Below are 25,123 nucleotides of genomic sequence, written 5' to 3' on the forward strand. Positions count from 1 at the left end.
CTATTTTCTGTGGTCTAGAGATTAGGACGTCGTCTAAGATAAGTTGGATATTTAATAATTGAAGTAAATATGATGGTGAAAGTAAATCTATAGGGATGTCTTAGTCTTCAGAATTCTCTGTGAGTATTTCTAGATAAGGATCTAAATAAGGGCTAATACAACTAAGTATTTTTAATTTTTCTGATATTCTTAGATAGGTAAAGGACTAGAAAAGTCTTGAGTATTTATTAAACATGGATCTTTACATGAGTTTTTATTTGGACAGTTACAATTTTCTTTGTTTATTCTAATAGTTGGGACAACCATTGTGGACTTAGAAGGAATGTTGGAAGGATAAGTTATGGTAGCAGTATTAGAAGGGCATCACCACGCTTACACAACACGATAGAAAGACAGTAAAAAATAATTAGAAAAATAATAGGAGTGAAAAGGAAAATAATAAAATCTTTAGGAGGAGAAGGGCTCCGTTAAGAATAATGAAAAAATTAAGTCGTAAAAGTTTTTTTTATTGATTTAAGTTAATTATTGAATTATTTATAAAAGATTTTATTTGATTAGTAAATTTTTTTATTTTTTTATTTATAGATATAAAAATAAATAAAATATTCTTTAAAAATAAAATTAGATCAATAAATAAATTAAAATATATAAAATAATTATTTTATTTTATTTAAGAAAACACATAGGAAATGTTTTATATTCTCCTATATAATTTTAATTTGACCTTACGAGGGATACTGAAGCCATGAGGCCTCAATACCTGAAAAGGAAACCCGCCACTCCGACCGCCGCCGCCGCTTCCTCTTCCCTACAGTGGATTTCTCCCCTCCAGTATCTCAAATCCCCTACTTCTAACCCTTCTCCTACCACCACTCCTCTTCCGCCCCCGACGCCCCCGCCGCCCCCCGAGTCCAGCAGGCGTCGCTCCCGATATATCTCCCACGCCGACGCTATCCGCCTCATCAACCGCCAGACCGATCCACAGCGCGCCCTCGACCTTTTCAACTCCGCCGCCTCCCAGCCTGGCTTCGCGCACAACCACACTACCTACTCTGCCCTCCTCCTCAAGCTCGCCCGCCACCGCCGCTTTGCTGCCATAGACGCCCTCTTCCACCGCATGTCCTTCGAGCCCTGCCGCTTCCACGAGCCCATCTTCCTACGCCTCATCCCCCTCCTCTGCCGCGCTTCCCTCCCCGACAAGGCCCTCCACATCTTCCGCTCCACCATCCCCTTACTCGTCCGCTGCAAACCCTCGCTCAAGGCACTCGCCACCTGCCTCGACAGTCTCGTTGAATCCCAACGCTTCGAACTTGCCCAGGAGCTTCTTTCCGACGCCAGGTCCCGTTTCTCCATCGTGCCCAACACCTGTGTCTGCAACATCCTCGTCAAGCACCATTGCCGGAGGGGGGACACCACTGCCGCCTTCCGTATCCTTGATGAGATGAGGACGTCAGAATCGGCAAAGCCCAATCTTATCACCTATTCCACGCTGATGGGCGGGCTGTGCAGAGAGGGCAAGTTGAAAGATGCCTTCGAGCTGTTTGAGGAAATGATTGACAGAGACAAAATCGTTCCTGATCCATTGACATATAATGTGCTCATTGATGGCTTCTGCAGAAGTGGGCAGGTCGATAGGGCGAGAAAACTCTTTGCGTTTATGAGGAACAATGATTGCGAACCGAATATGTACAATTACGCAACTCTAATGAATGGCTACTGCAGGGGAGGCAGAGTGGAGGAAGCAAAAGAGTTGTTTGTAGAAATGGGGAACATTGGATTGGAGATTGATGCTGTCACATACACAACTTTAATCGGTTGTATTTGCAGAGAGGGGAGAGTTGATGAAGGGATTGAATTGGTGAAAGAGATGAGAAAGAAAGGGTGCAAAGCTGATGTGGTTACTTACAACGTGGTGCTCAGAGAACTGTGCAAGGTGGAGAAGTTTCAGGAGGCAATGGGTTTGCTTGAGTGCTTACCGTATGAGGGTTTGAGGCTCAATGTTGCGAGCTATAGGATTGTTTTGAATAGCCTGTTCGCTCAAGGGGAGATAGAGAAAGCAGTTGGGCTTCTTGGTTTGATGCTAGGAAGGGGATTCATGCCACATTTTGTGACATCCAACAAATTATTACTTCAATTATGTGAGATTGGAAGAGTAGCTGATGCAACTATAGCATTATATGGATTGGCAGAAATGGGTTTTATGCCTGAGGTTGCTACATGGGCTAAATTTGTCGAATGTGTGTGCGGGGAGAGGAAATTTAAGAAGGTTATAGAATTGCTTGATAGCATAATTACAGAACAGTGAGTTCTGTGATTTATTTTGTGAAGATGCAGTTTACTTTGCCATCCTGTGATCCAGATAGGATAATGTGTACAGCAAAATCATGAGTTTTTTTAGTTGCCATTCATTGTGGTGCTCCAGGAAACAATAAAACTTTGATCATATTGACTTGAGTTGATTATTGTCCAGAGGATGATGAGAAATTCTTCTTAGCAGTCTTTGTTTGTTGACCATTCCTTGGGCAAGCACACCGCATACTTTACTGAAATATAATAACAAGATGATAGGAGTGACTCGTTCATACAGAAGATCTTTTTTCACAACTCTGGCTAGTAGATAAGAATTCTCTACAAGTGATTTGATTCCGGCCAAGCCACTTGATGACATAATCATTCTCTTGTGTGGAATATTTGATGAACTCGATTAGCTTACTTCTTTGTGTGACTGGAAGAAGAATTTGAGATTGTGTACCTTATGAGTTTTCATTGTAAGTGGTGAATGCATTATTCAATTTCAACACCTGCACCACTACTTCACAAGCTAAGCTACAGCCTGCATAGTAGCACCACTGTTATGAGATATGATGAAAATATGGATCTAGTAGTCTTATATTGTGGCCTTGCCCCCTTGAACTTAATAAAGGATACGACAAGACAGCATTGTGATGGAATTTTTCCATCAGAGTTGTGGATCAGGATGAGACTTTGTTTGTTCTTGAGGGGATAGGACAAGTGAAGTTGGTGAATGAGTTGATAGTTAGCCTCAATGTGACCTGTGGAGCTATTTGTACAACATTTTTATTACCATAGAAGAATGTGTGAAGACGGTGGATGAGTTGATAGTCAACCTGGATGTTTGGTTCTTGATGCATAACCTTGCGGGCTATTTGCACAACATTTCTGTTACCATAGAACAATGGCGTGGAACAAGTATCAGTAGAGGAAATTTCTATTGTTGCGTCATACAGTTGTGAAACTCAGGATCCGGATGACTCCTCTGGGGCCTTGCAGAGTGGGCAAGCTATTGAAATAAATTTCTGAAAGCTTTTCGGTGCATTTGGTTTGTTTGTGAGCAGGACCATAGGTACATGCTTTTACACTTTGCAGCTCATAAATTAGTGAAGTATCAATGCTTTTGAGTGTATCAGATTCCTTGGTATAAAGCAGATAGATGGCATATTACTTAGCATCTTGTGCAGTTGCATTTGTAGATTGGCAGTCTGTTCCTGTCTAATTTCAAAGTTTAGTGAATTGTAGATTAAATTGTGATGAAAATTATATTCATCTACTAGCTTTTAGGATGTCTTTCGAGTGATAATCCTTAGAATTCTTAATTTAGTTTTTGCATATAAAAAATTTGCATGGCAATTTATTATCTGAACTGCCTGCTGAGAATATGCATATTTGGGTTTTCTAAATAAAGATTCAAGCGGTATGCAATTTAGGAGAATAGGCACGCACCATGGTGCCTTTGCTTGAACTTTGAAAACCCTCTAATTTTTACTTCTTGCTTTTAAAAAAGAAAAAAGAAAAAATCTTGACGCCAAGTTTGTTAATTTAGCCCACAGAATCTGCTTGGTTTTTTATGGGTTGCTAGGTTCACTTGGTGTGCTCTGTTTATCTGACTAATTTGTCTCCTCTAATCCATCCCACTAGCCCAACTCATTCATTCTAGTTGGTTTGCATGATTTGCTCTACCTATATGGTTTGATAGGCCCATTAGGCCTACTTGAACCATCAATATCATTAGATAGTCTAGCCTGTTTGATTTGTTCATACTATCAATCTTGCGCAATCCATGATTTAAATATGGAGTAAATAATTTTTTTACTTTCGATGCATATCACTTATTTCCACAAAGATTTTAACTCAAAATTTATCTAACATATATTTTTAATAATTAAATAAGGCAATATGATGACTCATTTATGATTGATAAATTGATTGTTTTATAGTGTGCTTAGTTAATACTAATGGTAAGGCAAGAAATAAAATAGTTCCTAGGGAATGCCACAGAGTAAGAAAGAGATTAGAACATATATTGGTCAATTTGGTTCATCAAATTAAATATATAGGGTTTTGTTTTTTTTTTATGTTTGGTGTATATGGAGACATCATAAACAATAGACAAGAAATAATTAATTTTTACAATACTCAACTTGCTATGTCTATCCAACTTGGCTCAGTCAGCTTGCCACTTAGTCCAGCCTGCCCAACTTGTCAAGTTTACTAGGTTCATTTGTGGCCTGCTTAATACATCTCACTCTACTCGATCATATAGGTAGAACAAGGTAGAACTTCAAGCATACTGCCCTTACTGCCGAACTAAATACTAAGTTCTAAAATCTTTGTTTCTTTCTCCTCGTGGCACTTCACTATTGACTAAACCAACATAGTAGGTAATTAAATATATTTTAGTATCTGTAAGTTTTTTTTCACTATTCTTCCTTCCTATGCCATGTTTAGAAGATTAAGAAATTCAACCAGTTAAAACTATAGAATCATTGAATATTAGTTCACAAAGTTTGCCATGCTCCTGCTACAATTTGTTGGAAAATTACAGGGCTTGGGTAAATAAAGACAAGTTTTTTATATTTTGCTGAAACATATTATGGTTGGAGACAAATGTTATATTTTTAAGGGCAGAAGGAGACATCTGATACTGTCTGTCCTTACCTAAACCAGATATTAATGTAAGGTGGTGGGTCAAACCAGACTGTGTTGATGTTTGCCTGCAAATTGAAACAGTATTGCTTGGTGCCCAATTAAGATCCTTAACCATTCCCTTGCAATCCTTTCCCTCTCTGATAAGTCACCATCAGTCCTGAACCACACTGCATGCTGCAGACCCCACACCACACTCCATGCATGATGCATCATTCATCGCTATTATTTTAATTGATTCATCAAGTGACCCTTTTACATGATCGAACAGTAAGGAAAGGATACTGTTTTCCTCAGAGACATGGAGTTAATTTAGGTGATGAGCAGCTCTAAAGCATTGGCATGTAGCCAAAAGAAGCCTCACTTTCTCAGACGACAGAGTTTTCACATGCATGCAAGGAGGAGAGGTACAGAAACCTCCTATCTTCTTGTCAGATACAATAATCCATGCTTTGAATTGATCATAATTACATGAATCCAAATAAATTCTCATCACTCATCATAATAATTAGGTGATCCATGCTCAATTGTCTGATCACCTATCAGTAACCTACCTTATATACAAAAAAACATATTCTGCAATATATTACCTTTATCTGAACATATATACACATTTATATATATATACATAAATATATCTGAACAAAGGGTCTGTCACACTCTCCTTCTCTCTACATCTCTTTAAATCACTTTTTATTGGAACATTTCATCTCTCTACGTCTCTTTAATTCACTTTTACTCCAAGTATATTGTACCATGCCAAGTTAAAGCAATGAGGGCACAGGGTCACTGTTTAGGCATGCCAAGTTCTCTCTCATTTCCTTCTTGAATCTTTGTAAAGTAAACAGCTTTTTCAATCGCAGTGCGACTTTAAAGAATACTAACTCAGGAAATTAATGATTCAATTTGTATTTTTTATATGTATTTGACATTGCATGCCAAGTTCCAACCGAGCAGCTCACATTAAACATCATATTCCCTCGGTAATGCCTATATTTAGAATATATATTGCTTTTTGGATGAAGCTTAATTCGTTGAAAATAACTGCAAGCTCTTGGCCAAGTTCTCATATTTTTGATGTATATAGTCTTTATTAGCTTTATATGTTCCTGATATTATACTTGATCATTGTTATATATAGTGTATTTTTGTTGCAGAATTGTTTGATAGTTAACATATTTTTCATAGCTTTCTTATGAAGGATAAGACTTCTTAAAGTAGTGCTTGAGCTTTAGCATTTCCTGGAAGGTGAATATAAGCTAAAGAATTCAAGTCCTGACGAAGTTGGAGGCATTGGAATTAGACTGCGATTGAAGATACGGATCAAAAAGACCAACTTTGCTTTTTTATTTGGGAGTCGCAAGATTCTTTTACCGAGTATTTGAAGAAACAAACAATTGTTGTATTTATTTATGTATGTGACGATAACTTCATCCTATATTTATATATGTTCATATATTGGTTTGACCTTCATGAGACTTATGCCTTTGAAGATTGAATGGGCAATTAGCATAAAAAAGTGTTAATTAGTCTATGCTCATCTATTTGTAATTAAGATTTTCAATAAACAGAAGGGTTCTCACACACAAATAAGAAACTTGCACATGCGCGCGCGCATATCTATTATTCTGAGTAATTAATCCTGATTCCCTTTAAATAGATGGAGCTCGCCCAGTGATAGAGATGAGCACATGCATGCATGCTTGCTTCCAACTGAATCCAGCAAAAGGGCGGGTCGGACTAAACTGTGCTGTCATAACTGGAGTGCAATGTGTTGATACACATCGTAGTAAAAAGTAAAATCCGTTAGCACATGATTAGTCTTATAATCAATTATGAGGAGATAAATCGAAAAATTATAATTAGTGATAAATCGAAAAATTATAATTAGTCAGTGTGAAAGAAGACTTTTTTCCTCGGCTTTTGCTAAAATTCGAACCCTTATCTTAGGGTAATAATTCTGTCTCACGCTAACCAATTCAATCCTGTCCCAGGACAGGATATACTGATACATAGCAATAAGTGGAAGTAGTGATCTGATCTGATCTCCATGAGTTCTCAGCTGCTCCCAAAGCAATCATTGTTGAAGAACAGCAGCTCTGGGCCTCCACGACCCACCTCAACCTCCCTTCCCACCTCACAGGAGACAGACAACTACAACAATTCCCTTCATCTTTTACCTCTGATCTCCCTCAGGAGACCAATTTCTCCACATGTATCTACGCAACACACACACACACACCAATGCATGCATGCTCGCTCCAATCCCCACCACCGGGCATCGCTCACCATCCCCTACATTAACATGTCCACCCCCTCCATCGATCGGCATGTCCATTCGGACAGCACTGGACTGGACTAGACTGGACTGCACTGCGCTACATGAATATGAATATATTGGAGTCACATGATGCAGAGGGAGGAGGAGAAGGAGCAGCGGCCGGGTCCATGGCCGCTTGGGGAATTGTGTTCTGTCAATTTATGTTCATTTCATCTCTGAATCTGAATTTTGGTCAGGGTACAGACCCGGATCGATCCTATAAACTCCACCATCCACTTAGCTATTGTATTCCCATGGGCCATGCCAAAAGACAAAGATTCATCCACCCCCTCTCTCTCTCTCTCTGTCTCTCTCGTTATCTTGTCCGGTTGCACCTATAATTAATGAAGAAGAAGAACCAAGTCTCTAGCTAGCTTTCTCAACTATAGAATAACAGGAGGGGAATATATTGTGGGGGGAAGAAGTCAATCCTCCTATCCTATGAAGCTCATGAAGTTTGCTTGGTGGTGGTGGTGGTGGTGGTGTAAATTAATGAGACAAGGTTTGATCAGCTGACTGATACATGGTAGCAATCAATGCGAACGATTGGTTAATGGAAAACCACGAAGGTCCTGCAACAAGTTAATTAATTGTAACTGTGTTCATTAATGGCTGGCTAGTAAAACCACAAAGGTCTTTGTTCTTTTGCCTCTCTTCATTTAATTCCAGCTGAATCAGTCTTCGAGAAGAAGAAGAAGAAGAAGAAGAAGAAGAACATGATGGACGCAAGCATTGCATGGAGGACACGTTTAATAAGTTGAAGTAGCTGATGAAGAAGAGAAGATGAGGTGTTGAATCCAACAGTTACAGTCTTCATAATTAATTAACAACACTAGGACAGACTACAAGGCTACTAGTACAAATCGAAGAAGGAAGAAGAAGAAGAAGATGGAGGAGGAGGTTGTAATGGCGAGGGAGTATTACAATGAAATCCTAATGTGGGAATTAATCAGGTAGGTTTGTTCTTACCGAGGGTGTGCTTGTTGTTGTGCATCCAGACCTTGAGGACATGGCGTTTGATGGAGACCTCGTCGCAGAGCTGCTGGACGGCGGCCTCGTCCTGCTTCTGGATGCGCCACCCGACGCGCTCCGCGAAAGCGAGCATCTTGTCCTTCTGCTCCTGCGTGAACTTGGTGCGGAACCGCTTCCGGCCGCCGCCGTGGCTTCCCGCTGAAGACGGCCCCATTCCCATCATCGCCGCCGCGTACGGGTCCTCCATCCCATGCTCCGCCTCCCGGTCCCCGCGCGACGTCGACGCCAGCAGCGCCAGGTGGTGCCTCTGCGGGGGCGCCGCCGCCATCGCCTGCGGAGGCGCCTGCACTGCCAGCGGCTGTTGGTGGTGGAGATACCCCGGCGCCGCCGTGCGGTAGAACGGCGAGAACTGGTGGTGGTAGTATCCAACCGCTCCTCCTCCTCCTGCTCCTCCTCCTCCGCTCCCTGTTTCGCGGCGGTGGAAGTTACGGTGGCAGTTGCAGGCGGCGCAGCGGAGTGCGTCCAGCGTGCCCTCCTCCCCCGCCGCCAGAAACTCGCCGCACCCGTCCACCGCGTGCCCGCCGATCCCCAACGCGTGGTTCTTCAGACACTCCCTGTACCTCCCCCCGCCGCCTCCCGCCTTCCGGCCGCTACTCCCGTTCCCCCGCTCCCCTCCTCCTCCCCCTCCCCCTCCCCCTCCTCCCTCTCCTCCCCCTCGAGGAGGCGAATTCGGGCTGGGTGCGTCGTAGCTGGAGCCCACCGGCAACCCCATCTCCTCCTCCGTCTCCTCATGCTCGTCAAAATCCATCACCTCCACCCCCCTCACCACCTCCTCACCTCACCTCACTTCGATGAGCTCCCTCACTTCATTACCGACCTTAACTCGCCTTGTTTAAGGGGATAAGACCGAGACGAAGAATAGCACACGCCATCAACCTCTCTCTCTGATGTCGTTATAAACCCCTCTCTCTCTCTCTCTCCGAATTGCATTAATGGAGGAGGGAAGGAGCTTATTAAGCTCCATCTTTCCTTAATGAACCCACGTCAATGGCAAGTTAAGTAAATTTGACCAGTCTTTTTACAGTTTCACTCTGTCGCTGAAATGACTGCATCCCTAAAAGCAGAAACCCACAACCAAATTTCATTTTTTTTTAATCCAAATATTCAACTTTCAAATTGAAATCTGAAAAATAAAATCTTAACGGATAGTTCGAATAGCATGAATTGTATCATATATTGATGGAGCAAGAAATTTCAAATCGAACGGATAAAATATATATGTTTATATTGAAAAGAGATAATTATATTATTATCTCTCATTCATCTCTTTTTTACCTTTATTTCATATATTTTTTATACTTAAAAATTAAGAATAGCGGCCATTGTCCTGTCCCTGAATATATTTTATTAAAAATTTAGATCTTTATTATATAGGAGTTTATTTTATTTTTTATCATCACATCGTTTTTGAGAGATAAATTTTTCTTTAATTTAATCTCCAAAACCAGGGACAGACTTCTCCTTAATTTTTGTAGTATAAGAGATATAGGAATAAAAAACATAAGTAGAATGAATGGGAGACAATGACACAGATACCCCTCCCCTCAACATTAACATAAACATGCATCTTTCACCTTCAATATAAAATTTAAAAAAAACACACACTCATTTTTGTTTCCTTTCACAAAATACAATGTGGGATAGTAAGTTTACTCACTATAATCATTTGTTTACCCACTTAACTTCTTATTTTGTCATTGTACTCACTATAATATTCATTTATTTACCGACTTAACTTCTTAATTTTCATAATTGTTAATCTCCTTTACAAGCCATATATATTGGCAATTAATGAAAATATTTATTTTTTGCAACAATTATAAAAAATTATTTTTTGTCAGTATGAAAATAAATGGGACAAGGAAGGGGATGGTTTCATCACCCTTTGACCAAGTACCACACAACAAGGACCGTTCGTATTTATTTCCATTTTCCCTTTTAGTCCTCCTAAAAATTCATATTAATTTTTAAAAAAAAACATAACCAATTTGATCTTCCAACAGCTTCCTAATGCACAGTAGAGTGCAAATTAATGTTAATAATTCAATTAGTTGGAGTTGAAAACTTGATTCCATTGGCTTCTTCCTCCACCCAACTTAACCTAATTCCGATCAGTTCAAGTTGTTCAAGACAATCGAGGCGATTAGGTTGCATCGATCGGTTTCGGAAACGCCAATTGGCTCGACAATACGGGACAAACGGATCAGGTTAACTCGGTCAGGTAGATCCGATTGACTGCAGGCATTCAGTGAGGGTGGTTAATTAGCCACCAAATTCGGGGTTTATCCTATCTATCTAACGTGGCCGGGATGCATGCAGTGAGATATCAAATCTCACTTAAATCGTTGATACTCGGAATTTTATTAATTCTTTTTTCATAGGGATTAATGCAATCTTTAGTATAATTTAATAATAATATGTCTAATTAATTAATTAATGGGAGATGGGTTGAGGCGGTTGTCTCGGGACTTGGGAGCATGTCATACTTCCAAATTACACCAAACATACTAACGAAACCATAATAAGTCTATAAATATATAAATAAAGAAAAGAAAATTAATAATTGCTCGTAATATATTATGAGTTTCCTACTTCCAAGACTTGTCATTTGTCAAGGACTTGGATACGGTTGCTTTCTTTCCTTTGCCAAATACTTTAAATTTATTCTTATATTGGGCAATTCAAATTTGGTGATGTGACAATTCAAATTCCGTGTAAAATTCGAGAAATAATAGTATAAAAAAAGAAAATAGTTTTTTTTCTTCTAGCTAAGTGTCAAATCTTTGATGGGACGCATGATCCATGACTAGATCGAGTATGTCTCTGTATATATTTATAAGCGTAGTCGAATCGGTACTCATCTAACATATTTATAAGCAATTCGCAACTCGAAATTTAGTGTAGAAATAATTTTATCATTCAACTCGAAATTTAGTGTAGATAATTTTGTCATTTATAAGCAATTCATAACTCGAAATTTAGTGTAGAAATAATTTTGTCATTCATTATATTTTACGGTGTTGTTCATGCATGAATACACACTTTAATATACATTCGCAAATTAACAATAGAATAGAAGTAACTAAGTTTATAGGTTTTTATTATTATTTATTGATTTTTAATTGGCATTCAATTAATTCTGAGATGACTGATGTAGACGATATATTAGTTCAATATTCTTAAATCAATCATCTGCTAAGAAAAATTTATCCATTAATTTAAAAAAATTTGTTTAAGAAATTGAGAAAATAATTACTCGGAGGTAAGTGTTTGTATTTTGTTTGTTAAGTTGCTTATGTTCTTCAATATTTTTTTTATTAATTAGATAATAAGTAAATAAAATGGACAGAAATACAAGACAAGAAAGCTACCTTTGTTCCTTTTCCTTCAAAGAAACAAGACGGGAAAAAAACCATTAACATTTTCTACTCTATCCACTTGCTTTCCTTCGGCATTTCTTCCTACTTCACTTTCAATCTTTCATAGGAAACACAGCCTTATCATTGATTAAAAATAATGAAAAAATACTCTTAATTCAGAAGAATGTAGAATAGCAATTATAAATATCATAGCTGAAATTGAATACTCTTATTCAGTGAAAAGTATACTTGTTAATCTCGATGTGGAATGATAATATTGCAGCAAAAACACAAAGGAATTGTACTGTGATTGTTTGATGCGACTCCACCCTTTAACTTTGCCGTACCTCCCCTGTCTATTAATTGAAACCAAACACCAACTCCCTCATCTCTCTCAGCAGACACACACTCACATACATCATCAATTAAATGTTGCTGTTGGTTGATTTCTATTTATTTGACGCACATTAGTGCAAACTGGTCTGAGTGAATCGGATATGAGAGATCTGATGATCTACACGCTGTGGTGGTGCAGACTGCAGAGAATCACTGTAGCTGCAGCAGCAGGGCTGAAGCAGATGGGTGCTCCTCGTGCTTGCTCTGGAGAAATGACTGTCACAACCTACACCCACAAGCAAACCAGTGAGTGGCTGAGTGCTGTGCAGGGAGTTATGCATTGATTATATTTAAATATATATTTCAATGTTAGAAAAAGAAAGTACTAATAGGGTGTAATCTGGTGAAATGCTACATATTAAATGGCTACTTTGCTGCATGCTTGATTAAAACTCTTTTCTTCTTCAGTTTGAAATTAAATTTCTAGGGCTTGTTTTTTGTGGGGAGAAGAGAATGATGTTGGATGTGGACCAGACGAGCGGAGGAAAAGGCATCGACCGTGAATTCTATCTCTCTTCCTTGCAGCCTTTCTTCGCCCCCTCTGCTTTTCCTATTTACCCTTTAGTTTTCTACTCCCTCCTCTCTCTCTCTCTCTCTCTCTCTGCCCTTTGTCTCTAGTTGGATGGACGATGCTTCCATATTCCTCTTTTTCTCCCCATGGTTTCCCACTTGCTACTGTTACTTGATGAATTATCATACTTTTTTATCACTTTATATTTCAGCCTCTAGCTGAAACAATTAATGGGGATGATCAGCATTCAACCACCTTCTTTGAATTCGTCTCCTGCATGCATGCCCTCCATGCACGTACGTAGGTACGTACGTCCCAGCAGAGAAACGAGATTGGAAGCATGGGCATGCAGTCCCTGAAACATATTCACTACCTACCCACTTCAATTCGATTTCATACAGTGTACTGCTAAGTGAATTAGTGTGTGTGTGTGTGAGGGAGAATTAAATTTGGTGGCTTGAATGGTCAGTGCCAAGTTTGGCTTGACATGCTTACCGTGTGCTCTCCACTTTAATTTCCAGCTCCATCGAAACTTGTTGATTCCAACGTTGCTGCAGAGTACTGATCAGTGGGGTGTTCCTTTATTTGATACCTGAAATAATGATATTAACGTATTAGAATGAGTATTTCTGAATTTGATACGAGAACAAGTGTGGTGGGACTTGGTATTCAAAGCACCTATCTACACTTCTATAATCTGAAAGTCAGAACCTAACTCAATCCAACACACCAAACAAAGAAACAAAAGAAATTTCAAGTCAAAGTGGAACCTAACAGTCAAACTCATGCATGGTAGTTGGAAAGCACAAAAAATAAGCTTAGTTCTTGCATTTTATACTACCCGTTCAATGCTGCGCTTCTTTATTTGCATCATGGAATTCTTCTGTTAATCCATCGATCGATCGATCAAATAGACTGCCATGGATGCACCAAACTCCCTACGACAGAGCCTCTTGGGCAAGCACCATCCACTGAGCCGATCGAACAATAAACATGGCATTTTACAAGCTATCTCTGGGTGCTTGAGAAGGCTTCTTGAAGCAAGTAATTATCACAAGTTCCTGCGAAAATAAATCTTGCTCCTTGAGTTTTATTTTCTTGTCATGGTTGTTGCCTCATAGTGAACTTTAGTTTGGTCATGGTTTGCTTTGCTGCTAAAAATTCAGGGAAGAATGTGTCTGGACCGTCCGAAGCAGAGGAAAGAGTCCGGTCATGGATCTATGCTCTGGCTCAATCTGAAAAGAACCTAACATTTGAATATGTTCATTCTACTGAAAGAGGTATGGGGAAAAAACATACCATGCTAGATATAATGGAAAAACTGCTCCCCTAAATGATTCTGTTTTCTGATATATCATAGATATACACATATATGTACACATGAGCATAAAGATGAATAAACAAATTGAACTTGTTAGCAGAATAAGATAGCAGCATGTGTGTTTGTGTATTCATTTTGCATCAGTAAAATAACAGGGCGAAAAAAATATGAATCAGCTGAAGGAAGAGATTCGAGTTTTAGTCCACTTCTAGCAGGTTTTCTGCTGTTAACTAAGCAGACATTCTTTTGTTCAAAGCTTGACTTGTTCTCTTCCTTATTTTGTGGTTGCTCTCCAATAAAAGAAAGGAAAAAAGGAATTTCATTCCCAAGCTTACTGTATCTTCTTCAATGGAGAGGGAAGAAGAGTGATTTAACTCCAAATTGGATCCAGTAAATTTAGATGATTTCTTTTCCTTCAAAAATTTTAGTAGGGTAAACTAGAGAAATGAATTTCTACTCAATTTCATCACAGTAACCCCAGATTAGTGTAAATGAAAACATGTAATATAGAAGAAATCAGTACCGTGTTTGATCGCGATGAACTTGTCTGAGTATTATTTGCCACGTCTATCTGCATATCATTTTTCTGCACAAATCTATCAGAAAAATAGGAGGTTTTAATGAGCAACCAATGAGACTATCATCTTTGATGATCAAGGTAATAGTTCTTGAAGTTAAATATGCATGTACCAGGAATTAGATTTGATCCAAATGATCTTCATTGATCAATGACGAACCTTTTACAATTTAGCCAGTTCTGAATGATTTTCATTGTATTTACTGGATGATCCCTTAAATGATAACCATTCCATTTCAATGAAGTGAAAAAAGAAACCTGATGAACAGACGCAATGCATATCAAACCTACAACCACTGCATGTGCCGCCAGAATCATACATTTCGACATCTGGTATCAAATTGTGTAATTCTATTTATGAGTAAATGGTCATTCAGAATGAATCTGCACCTATATAAACAGTAATCTTCAAGAGGATAATACACTGCAATTTTGTTTTTTCAATTCCTCAATTTTACAAAGTTATCTAATGAAACACAGAGCTGAGCTAAAAGTGTATCTATCAGTTTCTTATAAATAACACAATAAAACATAATAAATCACAAGTTATCTCAAGAAAAAAATTAGCAATTTTAAATACCGAATGTCAATCCCTATGCAGGCTTGAGCTTCAAGGAAGCAGAAAGTAGACTGAGGGAAGCAGGAAAAAACATCCCTATTGACCATAATTTCTCAGGCTGGTGGCAGCTCTGGTGCACGGCTTTTATTAACCCATTTAATATGATTCTTGTTGTCATGGCTGCACTTTCATACCTAGCATCTGATAATGCCAACGGAAGCATTATGCTCATTCTGGTTTTGACTAGTGTAGGCATCCGATTCCAACAGGTACATAACATAACCTTAGGAAGTATGTCAATATCAATCTCCTAGAGCACTTCATGGAAGAAAAGCCTGCTGTCATTCATATACTGCATTAATGCTACCAGATTATAGACCAAATAAAAAAGTCGTATGGCAGGACTATAAGAGTTCAAGGGCAGCCATGCAACTCTCTGAATATTTGAGATCACAAATCAGAGTGCAGAGATGTGCTGGAAGAATCATTCAGAAAGAACTAGTAGTACAAATTGACTACAGAGACATTGTACCAGGTGACATTATCCATTTTAGCCCTGGGGATCTTTTTCCCGGTGATGTAAGACTACTGATATCCAAAGATTTGATTGTAAGGTAATAGGGCAGATTATTTTTTTTTTCAGGATTTATTTACCCATCAAAGCTCCCACATTACATGATATTTGCCTAATCATTGAACAGTCAGTCCTCATTAACAGGAGAGTCAGGAACCATGGAGAAAATAGCAGATATCACAGAAGTTAGGAGCACTCCCTTGCTAGAGCTAAAGAATGTATGCTTTATGGTAATCTTTGACAACTCTCTACATGTTATTGCATCTTCTAATGCCAAATACTTCTGACTATATGTATTAACAAACAAAAGCAATCCTAGGGAACAAGTGTGGTCTCCGGATGTGGAATTGGATTAGTTATATCTACAAGTTCAAGGACATATATGAGTACAATATTTTCCACAGCGTGGAAAGAGAAACGAGGAGATACCTTTGATAATAGTGTTCGGTCTGTATCATATGTACTCATTTGCCTCATGGTTGTGGTAGTTCCAATAATGGTCCTGTCTGATTATTATGCTTCACATAATTTGGGCAAGAGCATCATCTTTGGGATCTCTGTAGCAGTAGCACTGACCCCACAAATGTTTCCTCTTATTGTAAATACGAATCTTGCTAAAGGAGCCATTGCAATGGCCAGAGACAGATGTATAGTTAAGCGGCTATCTGCCATACAGAACATGGGAGCTATGTAAGTTTGAAATTTCAATGATTCATAAATCCACCTAAATGCACACAAGTCTACAGATGCATTGTAGCATGTTAAAGTTTGTTTTCAACATGTTCTACAACTGCTTAATATTGAATATTTATTTTTCAAATAAAAAAAAAAAAAAAAAACAATGATGCAACACTAAAAAGAGCAAGTTTAGTTTCTTTTCTTCTGTTTGCAAACATTTACTATATAACTATGTGACTCCTATTTGTTTTCTTGAGTGAACTTTTAACCTGCCTTTCCCGTCTCCACAATATGTTCTTAGTCAATGTTCTTGAACAAATGTAAAGATCAAATAGCATGTCCAACAGGTTGCACAGGCTAAGATTTTTGTGCGGATATATATTTAGGTTTAGTGAAATGCTATTTTACTGCTGCAAACCTGGTATCAGCATACTAGGCAACTGCTATACAAGTCTTGTGCATTCAGCTGCACAGGATTAACTCAAAACCAAAAGCAAGCCAATTCAAAGTGCAGAAAGAAGAAAATCTAAAACAGATAGGAAATGCATAACCAACAATAAGTTATTTTTCTGTATGTCAATGACATGACAGCTGAAAGAAACAAAGCAATAACCATTTAGATGAAGAAAACAAACATCAACTTATTGACTTTTCCATGCTGTAATGAGCTAAGTTTCCATTTTACACCATCTGACATACACACATTTCCACCATCAATTTCTTATAGATCTATGGGTCAGAAATTAACTAGTATGTCTTCTTATATATCAAGTATCCTTCATGTGGTTTAATACATCATAAAGGGAGAAGGTTTCAATTGCTTGTAATTGTTTCTCAAGATTGTTTGTTATGTATGGATTTCTGTTTTCAACCAGACACATGAACAGAAGAATGTACATGCATGAAGACGAACTTGAGATGATCATCCTCTATTGTAATATTTGTGCTAGAACTTCACAAGTCACTACTATCGTCCCATATCACACGACCTTTATCATGTTATAAATTGTTTTAGCAACTAGTACATGTTTTATTTTGTAAGTTATCATGGTGAAATTTGAGAAATAACAGCACAGGCATTTACCAAGTGTAGAATTGTCTGTTGAAAAACAGAATATATTATGTATTTATTACGTAAGGTATTATCAGCTATTGACCATTGCTCACTTGAAATGTGAAAGATATTAAACTAACTCCACCTCACGATTTTTTGCAGGGATGTTTTGTGCATCGATAAAACTGGAACACTAACAACAGATTGTGCGCTGATGGTACATCATTTAAATAGTTTTGGTTTTTCAGATGAAAGGGTACTGAGATTTGCGTTTCTAAATTCCTTCTTCAAAACTGAACTTAAAGGTCCTATAGATGATGCAATTCTTGCGTATGCATATATGAATGGCTACAAATTCCAAGTGTCAAAATGGAGAATGATAGAAGAGATTCCATTTGATTTTAGAAGAAGAAGGATGTCTGTGATCGTTGAGGGAGAATTAAACAGCATAAGGGATCAAAAAGGCTCTTACTTGAACACAGCCAAATACGTCATAACAAAGGGGGCACTTGAAGAAGTATTAGGTATCTCTACCTTAATTGAGTACGATGAGAAAGGTGTAACATTGACTTTGACTTCAGAAGAGCGGAAAAGAGTTCTTCAGAAAAGCGAAGAACTGACCAATGATGGCTTAAGAGTTTTGGGAGTAGCAATAAAGAGGACAAGCACAGTATGATCTCATCTCTCCTTTCTAGTTGACATATAATTTGTTAGGACAACATTTTGAAAAGTTTGACAGAGTGTCAGTTTTTTTGAAACATCCTGGACATATTGTATTAAGCTCAACATTTGGGAAAACTTAAGTTCCTGAGTAACAAGCTTTGAATGGGTCATAATTAATATTCAATATTCATGATAGTGAAAAAAAGATTGTGATCCACTATCTATAACCATCATGTATCCAATATCATTTTGAAACCATTGTTTAGGGTAAGGGAATTTCTCCAACTAACTAATGAGGCGTCATAAAAAAATCAATACACGACCATGTACAATGATATAGTTTTTTCTGTCATTTACCAAGCATTTCCATTAAGAATAATAAATCATAAGTTGCCATATACTAGCAGAGTAAGAAACCAAACACTATTGTAGCAGCTTAAGATTTCTCTTCTCCAGAAGTGGGTGGAAGTCATAAAATCGATAATTTGATAGATTAACCTTATTCATGATTATGATCTGATAATGCCAGGCCCGACCTAAATAAAATGTTGAGGGTTATGATAGGCATAGATAACTAGTGTCAATATTTGTCGAAACTTATGAATGAGTCATAACTCTAATTGCAGATGACTACAAATGAAGAGAACAGCCATTCACTAATAGAATCAGACATGATTTTTCTTGGCCTCATTTCCTTCTTTGATCCACCAAAAGAATCAGCTAAGCAAGCACTCTGGCAACTAGCTGAGAAGGGAGTAAAAGCAAAAGTGTTAACTGGTGACTCACTTTCTCTAGCCATCAAAATTTGCAAAGAAGTTGGCATCAGAACTACTCACGTGACAACTGGTCCAGACCTAGATGCTCTTGAAGAAACTGAATTCCATGAGGCTGTCAGAAAAGCCACATTATTGGCCCGTCTTACTCCAACTCAGAAGCTTCGAGTAGTTCAGTCACTGCAGAGAGTAGGCAAACATGTTGTCGGTTTTTTAGGGGATGGAATAAATGATTCTCTTGCACTGGAAGCTGCAGATGTTGGTATCTCAGTTGATTCCGGAGCAAGTGTAGCCAAGGACTTTGCTGACATTATACTGCTTGAAAAGGACCTAAATGTTCTTGTCTCTGGAGTCGAACATGGTAGGCTGACATATGGAAATACAATGAAATACATAAAACTGTCTTTGATTGCTAATATTGGAAGTGTTGTCTCATTCTTTATAGCAACTATGTTGCTGCAATTTGAGCCACTCACTCCCAGGCAGCTTCTTACTCAAAATTTTCTGTATACTCTAGGCCAGATAGCAATTCCATGGGACAAGGTAGATGATGGATATGCCATGGTTCCTCAGGGTTTTTCTGCTAAAGAACTACCAGTTTTCATTATGTGGAATGGCCCAGTTTGTTCAATGTTTGACATTGCCACCTTGTTATTCCTTCGATATTACTATGACGCCAGTGAATATTCAGATGCTGAGTTTGTTCATTCGGCATGGTTTGTTGAAGGCCTCCTTATGCAGACTCTAATCATCCACATGATTAGAACAGAAAAAATTCCCTTTATACAAGATACAGCATCTTGGCCAGTGGTTTTGTCAACTTTAACAATTTCTGCTATTGGGATCACTATCCCATATAGTCCAATTGGCAAAGTTATGGGACTAAGTAAACTTCCACTATCATATTTTGGTTTCTTAGTTGTGCTTTTTCTTGGATATTTTTCACTTGGTCAGGTTGTCAAGAGGATATATATACATGTATACAAACGATGGCTATAAAAGGGAGTCCATTATTCTTCAAAAGCAATGGTAATGGTATTTAGTTTCCTATATCTTCAATGTGAATAATTTTGTCTTAGATAATGATTGTATGAGGTATAAAATAAGATTTTGAGTCTTTTATCCAGGACATAGAAATCAACCTTGGTTTTAGTCCATCTATCAAACATGAGAAGAAAGTCATACTCTGAGCGAAGACTTGATCAGGTGAGGAGCTTCATTGAAAAAAATCTTGATCGCAATTAGCATAAATATGAAATGATGTACAATAATAATCATGTCACTGACCATAGTGTTGTCATACTCATACCCAAGTAAACCCCCTTTCCATGGCTGGGAACAATCACTTTGCCGGTGGGACAATTCAATAAGCACAACTCCTCATGCCCATCAAAGGAGTTTGCTACGGCAGCACTAGACAATATTCATACCACATCCACACTCAACATCATAATATAACAAGAGCAGTAATACACAAATAAAATGATTTATTACTAAACAGCAAGGCTGTGACTCTCTGTTGTGGCTGGAAGAGGCTATACTTTTGCTGCTCAATTTGGAAGGCGAAGGGAAGTGGGTGGAGGAGGAACATTATACACGGCGATAGTTCCACAAAGAGGAAGAGGCGCCAATAGTTAGTGAAGAAAGGGGTAGCACAGACTCCCCAATCCTGAGAAATGCACAAAGAAGGCAGAATGCCAATTTTGTCTAGGCTTCTCCATGGAGATATCTAGAGGGTGCCATATACTACAGTTTTCTACATAATATGTTATGACTTTTTTTATATAATAAACTACTATTTTCTATATTATATACTACAATGTGTGACATCATATGCTACACTTTAGAACTTTCGTTTACTATGCTTTTAAAATCGTATACCATGATTTTCTAAATCATGTACAATGAAACCAATAGTTGTGATGATTTAGAGCATGATAAAGAAGGTGATTTAAAATGGAATCTCTTCTAAACATATATGTCATAGTTCCTTCCTTTGATGAAGGTGAAAATATCTAGATTCACAATCACCACCAACCCTTTTAGAATTTTTGTCATCACTTGCACGATAAGAATTTCGAAAACTCTTGCTACAAGTGATAAACTCCTGTTATCGAATCACTGCAAATGAGAAAACTAAACTCACCAAATCGCGCGTATTGCTAGAAAATTTAACTTTCAGCTAATTCAGAAAGTTTAAGAAAGCGTTTCGATTTGGTCCAAACGACGGTAACTTAATTACTATCGCAGTAGTCTTCTATGTTTTCTCTATCAAAAGTATCCCTATATCACATTTTATTCGGGCAACATCTCCCTGAAAAATCTAGAATTTACAGCAATAAGAACTCATGAAAAAATAGCACCATCCATCAAAAAGTGGGAACTTGTGAAAGCTTTACCTTAGGAACGCGATAAAAGTAGTCGACAAGCGATCAGGAGGTCGAGCGCTGATCTGCTACGATTCAGAAAGGAGAGAGTTTGGCCCGAGAGAGAGAGGGGACGTTACGTTCGAGCAATTACAAATAATAAGGTGCAGTGGTAAAGCATTTTGGACGCCCCAGGTTTAGTGGGGTGGTACGGGACAGAGTGCAATTACCACGCGATCAAGATTCAATTCTACTGAGGTGGATCCGCCATCTCGGTAGCCCTAAAACCGCCCCAAGAAAGATAAATTCAGGTACGGAAGATACAGGGACGATTCAATTCTTACTTAGGACACAATTAAGAGTTTGTTAAATTATTAGTAAAGTTGGGACATGGATTATCGCAGTTCGGATCCTTTGTCCCCAAATTTTTCTGTCCCCGTATTTCCTTGTCGATCGGACGGATCAGATTACATCTCAAGGTATCATGACATCCTTAAGATGTAATTTGGTCTGTCCAATCGGTAAAGAGACATGGAGACAGAAAAATTTGAGGAAAGAGGATCCGAACTGGAATTATCGTGCTTTCTAAATTTATTTGTTAGATGGAATATAAAACTACAATGTCTACTTTAAAATTATGAAATTATAAGAACTAGACACGGAGATCGAGAAATTTGAGGAAAGAGGATCCGAACTTGAATTATCGTGCTTACTAAATTTATTTGTTAGATGGAATATAAAACTCCAATGTCTACTTTAGAATTATGAAATTATAAGAACTAGACACGAAGACAGAGAAATTTGAGGAAAGAAGATCCGAACTGGAATTATCGTGCTTTCTAAATTTATTTATTAGATGAAATATAAAACTGCAACGTCTACTTCAGAATTATGAAATTATAAGAACTCGATATTTAATATATACTAGTAATCATGCACACGCGTCGCGTATGTAATATAATACATTGAAATCACATTATAATGAAATTATATTAATTAAAGTATTTTGACATTAAAATACTAAAGTAGAGTCCCTATGAAAACAATTAATTTAATTTAATATTATACTTATCTTAGTAAAAAAACTAAGAAAAGTATATTTTTTAACATTGTCGGCGTAAAATATTTATAGAATTTTTTTTTATCATAGTGTTTCCAATTTTAAGAAGTGGGACTAAAGAGAACTATATTTTTTTTATATAAAACAACTAAGAAAATTAATGATGAGAAAAATTCATAATAATATTCCGCAGCTGAGTCTCGAACTCTAGATCGTTGATTGTTTCGCTTGTGGAATTACTAATAAACCTTGAAATTATTTTTAGTGTGAATAGAAAAAAAAGGATATTAACGTAAATTCATTTTATGCTTCACCAAATTAGTAAAGGAGGAGATTTTTAATAAAATAGTAAGATACAAAACAAAATGCAAAGCATTTTGGTAAAAATAAGAGTACCAAAGTTTATGGTTCGGATTTTATGGACAAATATTTTAGAGATGAGCTTCGAAATGGAGGCCAGATCTTCTAGATCGTAAAAAATGGTTCAGGAGATGGTCTTTAAACATACATTAGTGGAATACATGATCCCCACTTATAAAATAGATGAGGATCATTTATCCCCATTAATGTATATTTAAAGATCATCCTCTCGATTATAAAAAAACGGTCTAGAGGATAAGGTGGACGTAGACAAATAGAGGAAATTAGGACCAAACAATTGGTTAATAATCAAATTTATGGACCAATTAAATTAATTTTTTTAAAAAATATCAAATCCATCCAACTTTCTTACGAAAATCAAATAAACCAAACTAATAAAAAAATGAAATAATTGGGTCAAAAAATGAAATAATTAAATTTTTAGATAGTGGAATTTAGGGCAATCGATTGATCAATTGCTCTTTAAACGTGAGCGATAAACGTGGGCCACAAATTAAGAATTTTAAAGTCCAATTCAATCATAGTAGTGGATTGCTATGTATTTATGACTTAATATCAATCGACGGGTAATAATAATAACATAGGAGCGAACTCTTAACATATGTTCGGTTTAATTAAATCTAAAATTTTAAAATTAAAATTAAATTAATTAAACCAAATTGATAGATATTTTTTAGATTATAAATAAAATTCATAGAAAAAGGAAAAAAAATAATATTGCAGACCCGAGGACATCCCGACCCAGCTCAGTCAGCCCAGCGTTCCGGCCCATCAACGCAATTGATCGACTAAGTTATTGAGACGGCCCATTAATAGAGACCATATCTATTTCTTAGTTAGCTTTCTTGTTTATCATCTCCTCTTTTCTGTATGTTTATCGTCTTCTCGGTTTGTCTGATTGGAGCCATAGATTGCGAAATTCGAAGCCATGATCAATCATTCAAGCAGGTCGCAGGAGTCGCAACCAAACCATGTGCGCCCCATGTGCGCCCCTGCGGCACGGATGTACCTTGGAAATTATGCACCTGCTCCTGCTTTAATGCCGACTGTCTTTTTCCTTCTCGTTTATTTTATTTTATTTTATTTTATTTATTCCCCTCCGCAATTAAACCAAAAGCTCAAGAAGAGCTCCATCTCTCTTTGTCAACCAACCTAATGATGGTTAGAGAAAAAGGAAACAATGAGAAAAAGAAAAGAGATCCTTTCTTTCCTCTCCTGCTCATCTTTCCTTCTCCTCTAACATCTGTTTGACTAATCTGCAACTTACCAGTACATTGGTGAAAAGGCCATCGCAGTCTTGCAGAAGACACCCCCTCTCTCTCATGAATCATGACTCCTTCCAGCTTTTCTTGTTCACATGCCTGCCTGCCTTCCTTACATGCCATGTATCATGTGTCACTCATTCAACAACAGTCAAAATCAGATTCCCAAACCGGCGAAAGAGAAAGGGAGATTGTTGTCTGCTAATTAATGGCTTGATTTACTAAGCGGAAAGCACAAATGAGGCCGCTGCAATTTACTTCTTTGTTTCTGGCACAGCAACTGTGGTTCCCTTTCACTGGACTGCGTCTCCTATTACGGACACGATCCCCCATTTAAACGCTTCCATTTCTGTGTGCGTTGCTGAAGAAAGGCGCTACAAGAACTTTGGAAGCCGTCGCCGCTGCTTTATTCTCGCGCTCCCCGGGCAGGGCTTGGTTCATGGCAGAATGAGATGGTCGTATTAAGATGAGAGCACTGAGGGATGTATTTCTCTTCTTAGCTCTTCTCAATCTCCTCCCTGTTTCCTCCATGGACGAGCCCCTGCTATCGTCCCCTGAGGTAGATATCGGTTCATTTGTTGCCGGGGGAAAAAATCTGCGGCTAGATGTGTCTTTTCTATCTGAATCGGTTAAAAGATGCAGTTTTTCTGTGGAATTTTGTTTAAAGTTTTGATTTTTCTAACGGCGAACAGGCGATGGCGATGGGGGGAGAGAAGATCCGGTTGGGTTCGACGCCGCCGAGCTGCCACAACCGTTGCAACCGGTGCAACCCTTGCACGGCAGTGCAGGTGCCGGCGCCGCCAGTGGGCTCAGGCGGCGTCGGAAGGCGGGCGGGGCCGGAGACCGCCCCGCCGACCGTCGGCAACCAGCTCTACTCCGACTACAAGCCGCTCGGGTGGAAGTGCCGGTGCGGCAGCCGGATTTACGACCCATAAAAGGTTGCTCTGCAACTGATTCATCCACTGGTTCTGATCAAATCGTCAAGATGCCAACTTTGCTACATGAACGCCAAGGTTCTTCTCTCGTTCAAGTTCTAGTTTATCTTACTCTTTCGTGATCAATGAACTTTTCATTTTTCCAAGATGCAGGTGTTCAGTGGCGGAACTGGTAGATGTAAATTGTTGTTTGAATTTTTGAACAGAGGGGGTGAGGTCACATCGATCAATCTCAGAAGTTACAACACTGTAGATTGTGCTGTCTTTTTCTCGTTATTTTTTCCTGATAAAAAATAAAGCAGATCCCGCAGTTATCGCACCGTGATTGATGGGGAGGATCATATATTATGAATTATGA

At 38.1% G+C, this 25,123-nt stretch overlaps 3 protein-coding genes and 2 long non-coding RNA genes across 15 annotated transcripts; 3 read left to right on the forward strand and 2 right to left on the reverse strand.

Annotated features, from left to right (window-relative positions):
• The first annotated feature begins 737 nt into the window (after positions 1 to 737).
• Positions 738 to 6,428, forward strand: LOC122047297 (pentatricopeptide repeat-containing protein At5g18475-like). 5 transcript variants are annotated; one of them, XM_042608476.1, is made up of 3 exons: positions 738 to 3,364; positions 5,242 to 5,351; positions 6,133 to 6,428. In XM_042608476.1, exon 1 carries the CDS (start codon positions 746 to 748, stop codon positions 2,303 to 2,305), a length of 1,560 nt encoding a protein of 519 aa, XP_042464410.1. In that variant the 5' UTR covers positions 738 to 745; the 3' UTR covers positions 2,306 to 3,364; positions 5,242 to 5,351; positions 6,133 to 6,428. The 5 variants fall into 5 exon arrangements, with proteins under 5 accessions (XP_042464410.1, XP_042464409.1, XP_042464411.1 ...); XM_042608475.1 differs by lacking the exon at positions 5,242 to 5,351; XM_042608477.1 differs by having other exon boundaries at positions 738 to 5,351; positions 6,146 to 6,378.
• A 62-nt stretch (positions 6,429 to 6,490) lies between these two features.
• On the reverse strand, positions 6,491 to 9,200 carry LOC122047298 (zinc-finger homeodomain protein 1-like). The gene is made up of 2 exons (XM_042608481.1): positions 8,234 to 9,200; positions 6,491 to 6,703 (listed from the first exon to the last, which is right to left on the reverse strand). The coding sequence occupies exons 1-2, from the start codon at positions 9,042 to 9,044 to the stop codon at positions 6,597 to 6,599; spliced, it is 918 nt and encodes a 305-aa protein (XP_042464415.1). The 5' UTR covers positions 9,045 to 9,200; the 3' UTR covers positions 6,491 to 6,596.
• A 2,674-nt stretch (positions 9,201 to 11,874) lies between these two features.
• On the reverse strand, positions 11,875 to 21,361 carry LOC122047300. 6 transcript variants are annotated; one of them, XR_006130515.1, is made up of 6 exons: positions 21,161 to 21,360; positions 16,023 to 16,258; positions 15,041 to 15,354; positions 13,404 to 14,479; positions 13,058 to 13,154; positions 11,875 to 12,277 (listed from the first exon to the last, which is right to left on the reverse strand). It is a non-coding gene; the product is annotated as an uncharacterized LOC122047300 (long non-coding RNA). The 6 variants fall into 6 exon arrangements; XR_006130517.1 differs by having other exon boundaries at positions 13,058 to 13,808; positions 14,407 to 14,479; positions 21,161 to 21,354; XR_006130518.1 differs by having other exon boundaries at positions 13,058 to 13,797; positions 14,407 to 14,479; positions 21,161 to 21,353.
• LOC122047299 (magnesium-transporting ATPase, P-type 1-like) lies at positions 13,470 to 21,134 on the forward strand. 2 transcript variants are annotated; one of them, XR_006130513.1, is made up of 10 exons: positions 13,470 to 13,606; positions 13,729 to 13,842; positions 15,062 to 15,288; positions 15,422 to 15,633; positions 15,721 to 15,823; positions 15,913 to 16,283; positions 17,488 to 17,995; positions 18,615 to 19,790; positions 19,889 to 19,967; positions 20,076 to 21,134. XR_006130513.1 is itself a non-coding variant. In XM_042608482.1 (9 exons), the coding sequence occupies exons 1-8, from the start codon at positions 13,483 to 13,485 to the stop codon at positions 19,758 to 19,760; spliced, it is 2,805 nt and encodes a 934-aa protein (XP_042464416.1). In that variant the 5' UTR covers positions 13,470 to 13,482; the 3' UTR covers positions 19,761 to 19,790; positions 19,889 to 21,134. The 2 variants fall into 2 exon arrangements, 1 of the variants encoding a protein (XP_042464416.1); XM_042608482.1 differs by having other exon boundaries at positions 19,889 to 21,134.
• Positions 21,362 to 23,675: 2,314 nt separating the features above from the next.
• On the forward strand, positions 23,676 to 25,090 carry LOC122047302. Its single transcript, XR_006130520.1, has 3 exons — positions 23,676 to 24,389; positions 24,523 to 24,843; positions 24,919 to 25,090. It is a non-coding gene; the product is annotated as an uncharacterized LOC122047302 (long non-coding RNA).
• Positions 25,091 to 25,123: the final 33 nt, after the last annotated feature.

The sequence above is a fragment of the Zingiber officinale genome, chromosome 2B (genome assembly GCF_018446385.1).
Source record: "Zingiber officinale cultivar Zhangliang chromosome 2B, Zo_v1.1, whole genome shotgun sequence".
NCBI lineage: Eukaryota > Viridiplantae > Streptophyta > Magnoliopsida > Zingiberales > Zingiberaceae > Zingiber > Zingiber officinale.

Bases quoted from the DNA above. Each gene is read 5' to 3' on its own strand.
- LOC122047299 (XM_042608482.1), top strand. From the start codon at position 13,483: ATGGATGCACCAAACTCCCTACGACAGAGCCTCTTGGGCAAGCACCAT. The intron at 13,607-13,728 runs GTAATTATCACA...CTAAAAATTCAG, and splicing joins GAGAAGGCTTCTTGAAGCAA to GGAAGAATGTGTCTGGACCG. The intron at 15,824-15,912 runs GTAATCTTTGAC...AAGCAATCCTAG, and splicing joins TAAAGAATGTATGCTTTATG to GGAACAAGTGTGGTCTCCGG.
- LOC122047298 (XM_042608481.1), bottom strand. From the start codon at position 9,044: ATGGATTTTGACGAGCATGAGGAGACGGAGGAGGAGATGGGGTTGCCG. The intron at 6,704-8,233 runs GTAAGAACAAAC...ATTGCACTCCAG, and splicing joins CAACAACAAGCACACCCTCG to TTATGACAGCACAGTTTAGT.
- LOC122047297 (XM_042608476.1), top strand. From the start codon at position 746: ATGAGGCCTCAATACCTGAAAAGGAAACCCGCCACTCCGACCGCCGCC.